The sequence below is a fragment of the Salvelinus alpinus genome, chromosome 26, assembly GCF_045679555.1.
Source record: "Salvelinus alpinus chromosome 26, SLU_Salpinus.1, whole genome shotgun sequence".
Classification (NCBI taxonomy): Eukaryota; Metazoa; Chordata; class Actinopteri; order Salmoniformes; family Salmonidae; genus Salvelinus; species Salvelinus alpinus.
The window spans coordinates 30,712,518-30,717,517 of record NC_092111.1 but is presented as its reverse complement, the minus strand read 5'-3'; the positions used below and the strand labels follow the sequence as shown (position 1 = coordinate 30,717,517).

The 5,000-nt window shown below is 40.4% G+C and overlaps 1 protein-coding gene across 4 annotated transcripts in view; it reads left to right on the top strand.

Moving 5' to 3' along the window:
• The window catches only part of LOC139555148 (potassium voltage-gated channel subfamily KQT member 4-like), a 145,160-nt gene that overhangs the window by 84,522 nt on the left and 55,638 nt on the right, over positions 1-5,000 (top strand). For all 4 annotated transcript variants that reach the window (XM_071368698.1, XM_071368697.1, XM_071368695.1 and 1 more), the window contains one exon: positions 1,553-1,643. In XM_071368698.1, coding sequence (XP_071224799.1) covers positions 1,553-1,643 — 91 coding nt within the window. The remainder of the gene's footprint in view (positions 1-1,552; positions 1,644-5,000) is intronic.

The window sequence follows — 5,000 nt, the reverse complement described above, 5'->3', positions numbered from 1 at the left end:
TGTACTCCCAGAATATTCACATGGACCCGAGTGTGGAGGTGATGTGTGTGTGTGTGTGTGTGTGGCGGTGTGTGTGTGTGTGAGCATTAGAGTGAAAGGGAAAGAGAGGGTCAGAGAACCTTCCACTGGGGACACCTGGAAGGGAGCAACAGCACCCGGCAACGCTCCAACTCTCAAAGAACCCGCTGCGTTCCGAAGCATTTTAATCTGTGTCCACTCAGTTTTCCAAACTGGCATGCCGGACATGCTGTTCTGTGTACAACACCATAGCTGTAATTATGAAATACATCTCTACTCTGGACACAATGGACAATGGTCACATTGTTCAACACACTCGCGCTAAGGAAACAGCAGAGGGAGCACCCCCCTATCCACATCGACGGGTCAGTAGTGGAGAAGGTGGAAAGTTTTAAGTTCCTCGGTGTACACATCACGGACAAACTGAATTGGTCCACCCACACAGACAGCGTTGTGAAGAAGGCGCAGCAGCGCCTCTTCAACCTCAGGAGGCTGAAGAAATTCGGCTTGTCACCAAAAGCACTCACAAACTTCTACAGATGCACAATCGAGAGCATCCTGTCGGGCTGTATCACCGCCTGGTACGGCAACTGCTCCGCCCACAACCGTAAGGCTCTCCAGAGGGTAGTGAGGTCTGCAGAACGCATCACCAGGGGCAAACTACCTGCCCTCCAGGACACCTACACCACCCGATGTCACAGGAAGGCCATAAAGATCATCAAGGACAACAACCACCCAAGCCACTGCCTGTTCACCCCGCTATCATCCAGAAGGCGAGGTCAGTACAGGTGCATCAAAGCAGGGACCGAGAGACTGAAAAACAGCTTCTATCTCAAGGCCATCAGACTGTTAAACAGCCACCACTAACATTTAGCGGCCGCTGCCAACATACTGACTCAACTCCAGCCACTTTAAAAATGGGAATTGATGGAAATTATGTAAAAATGTACCACTAGCCACTTTAAACAATGCCACTTAATACAATGTTTACATACCCTACATTACCCATCTCATATGTATATACTGTACTCTATATCATCTACTGCATCTTGCCATCTTTATGTAATACATGTACCACTAGCCACTTTAAACTATGCCACTTTATGTTTACATACCCTACAGTACTCATCTCATATGTATATACCGTACTCTATACCATCTACTGCATCTGCCATGCCGTTCTGTACCACCACTCATTCATATATCTTTATGTACATATTCTTTATCCCTTTACACTTGTGTGTGTGTGTAAGGTAGTAGTTGTGGAATTGTTAGGTTAGATTACTGTTGGTTATTACTGCATTGTCGGAACTAGAAGCACAAGCATTTCGCTACACTCGCATTAACATCTGCTAACCATGTGTATGTGACTAATAAAATTTGATTTGATTTGATTTGATTTAATAAACTAGAAGACAATGAAGTAGAATGAACTACAATGAAAAATAACTTGTTTTGTGTCTGGCAAGCTTTTGGCCATGTGTCGACTGTATATTGACATGTGTCTCTGTCTCTCTCTGTGTGTGTGTTACAGTTTCCTGCTGGTGTTCAGCTGTCTGGTGCTGTCTGTGTTCTCCACCATCCCAGGCAATCAAAAGATAGCCAACGAAGGCCTCTTCATCCTGGTAAGAAATAGCCCTCAGCCCCGGTTTCATCCCCTCCACAATAGACCCAGCTCCAGGGGTCAGATGTACCAAGCGTCTCACAGTAGGAGAGCTGATTTAGGATCAGTTTATCTTTTAGATACACATGGAATAAGATTAGATGGGCAGATCAGCACTTCTTCTCTGAGAGGCTTGATACACACAGACCCAGATTATCCATATAATAACTCTCTTTTGTAAATCTTTTTGTCGTCAACGTACAGTGCCAACTGGCCCTGCCAACCCACCTCAACACAAGTCTGAATCAGTAATATGTTAGCTTGAGTACCTGTCTGATATGCTTTCAACATCATTATATCATGGCGTTGTTTGGCAAGACAACGACAGGTTGGTGAAAGCAGACTGGAACCTAGCTACAGTACGTTGATGATATACTGTTACAGTGTAAACACTGGTTATCACACTGAATCTTTCTCTCCCTTTATTTGAATACACTAGAATTGTAAAAGTTTAGCTCCAAAAAAACAACATTTTTCAGACCTAGGTTCAAATACCATTTGAAATCTCAAACTTTAGGCACACACACACCAATAGCTTTTATTCTTCAGTTTATTGAAAAGTAATTGAAAATAGATGCTGTCAATTTGGAATTCATATTTCAGTTTACTTTCTTAATTGACTGCCTTCAATTCGAATTGACCCCATTCTCTCACACACACACACACACACACACACACACACACACACACACACACACACACACACACACACACACACACACACACACACACACACACACACACACACACACACACACACACACACACACACACACACACACACACTAGGGTACCTACAGTGAACTCACTGAACATTTTCCATGCTGATCTACACCACCCAACTCTCTCCCTCTTTCGCTCTCTCACTCTCTCTCTTCCCCTGCCTCTCTCAATTCAATTCAATTTTTTCAATTCAAGGGGCTTTATTGGCATGGGAAACATGTGTTAACATTGCCAAAGCAAGTGAGGTAGATATTATACAAAAGTGAAATAAACAATACAAATTAACAGTAAACATTACACATACAGAAGTTTCAAAACAATAAAGACATTACAAATGTTATATTATATATATACAGTGTTGTAACAATGTACAAATGGTTAGAGCACACAAGTTAAAATCTCTCTCTCTCTCTCTCTCTCTCTCTCTCTCTCTCTCTCTCTCTCTCTCTCTCTCTCTCTCTCTCTCTCTCTCTCTCTCTCTCTCTCTCTCTCTCTCTCTCTCTCTCTCTCTCTCTCTCCGTGCCTCTTTCTCGCTCTCTCTCTTTCTCTCTCTCTCTCTCTCTCTCTCTCTCTCTCTCTCTCTCTCAAATTCAAATTCAAATTCAAGCTGCTTTATTGGCATGAAAAACATTGTGTCAATATTGCCAAAGCAACAATGTATACAATATACATTGTAATACAATTAAAACAATGACAAATAATAATATAGAATGGCAGTAAATAATAATACAAAATTAAATATAAAAAATAGTAACAATAAAATGGTAACAGTCAATAGTCGAATGTAATGTATGGTGTAATGCACCACTACCACCACCACTATCATTAAACTGCTATCATTACCATTACCACCCATACCATTACTATTTGGAATGATAAACAACAATAATAATACTAATAACAATAACAGTAATAACAATAACAGTCATAATAAGTAAGTTACTGCTTACTATGCAGATGTTATTATTCAGTGTCCCTCAGGCTATGGCAGGCAAATACATATTTGGCTGCAAGAGGAGCCATTGCTCCTTCGCCCATGAGTATTTTTAGTTTTTCCTCTGGGTTTAATAAGTTAAAATTTGGAATAAATGTAGTCATTTCTGTGAATAATGAATCTCTTGGTGAGGAATATTTATCACAGTAAAGGAGAAAGTGCATCTCTGTTTCTACCTCCCCTGTCGTGCAGTGACCACATACACGCTCCTCTTTGGGTAGCCATGTCTTTTTATGTCTGCCGGTTTCTATTGCCAATCGGTGGTCACTCAGCCTGTACTTGGTAAGGATCTGTCTCTGCTTCGAATCTCTGACAGAGTAGAGATATTCAGCCAATTCATATTCTCTGTTTAGGGTCAGATAGCAATTTAGTCGGCTTTGGGATTTTGTTTCGTTTTTCCAATGTTGTAAATATGAGTCCTTTGATTGGTTCATGATTTTGTTTATTGGAATTCTTTCTTTTGAAGCAGTGCCGGTGTCAGCTTGGTTGGTTAGGTCCAACACCAGCTGACTGAGAGGGCTCGTTTCTGGGCTCAGTTCTTGGGTTTGAAGTGCTTTAAATTGCAGACTCGAATTTGGACTTGAATTTAGATGTAGCCAAAATTTTAATGATCTTTTCTGTATTTTCATTATTACTGGAAAGCGGCCCAATTCTGCCCTACATGCATTAGTTGGTGTATTTCTCTGGACTTGTAGGATTTTCCGACAGAATTCTGCATGTAGGGTTTCAATTGGATGTTTGTCCCACATTTTAAAGTCCAGTTTATTGAGTGGCCCCCAAACCTCACTTCCGTAAAGAGCTATTGGTAGGATTACACTGTCAAATATTTTGGTCCAAATTCTAATTGGGATGTTGATTTTGAATAATTTCATTTTTATTGCATACAATGCTCTGCGGGCTTTTTCTTTGAGTGCATTCACTGCCATATTAAAGTTTCCCGATGCAGATATGGTCAGACCAAGGTAGGTGTAATTTTTTGTGTGTTCAATTATGGTGTTGTTCAGGGTGAATTTATATTTGTGTTTCTGACATCTGTTTTGTTTTTGGAAAATCATGATTTTAGTTTTTGGGAAATTTACTGCCAGGGCCCAATTATGGCAATATTGCTCTAGAATATTAATGTTCTGTTGAAGACCTTCTTTGGTTGGTGATAGAAGTACCAAGTCATCAGCATATAGCAGGTATTTCACCTCTGTGTCAAATAGTGTGAGTCCTGGGGCTGGAGAATGGTCCAACATGTCTGCTAATTCATTGATATAAATGTTGAAAAGATTTGGACTCAAACTACAGCCTTGTCTCACACCTCGACATTGTGAAAAGAATTCTGTTCTTTGGTTTTTGATTTTTATTGCACACTTGTTTTCTGTGTACATACATTTTATTAAGTCATACACCTTACCACCAAGCCCACTTTGTAGAATTTTGTAGAATAGCCCTTCGTGCCAAATAGAATCAAATGCTTTTTTAAAGTCAATAAAGCAAGCAAAGATTTTGCCCTCTTTTTTTTGGTGGACGTGTTTATTAATTAGTGTGTGTAAGGTGTATACAGTGGGGAGAACAAGTATTTGATACACTGACAATTTTGCAGGTTTTCCTACTTAC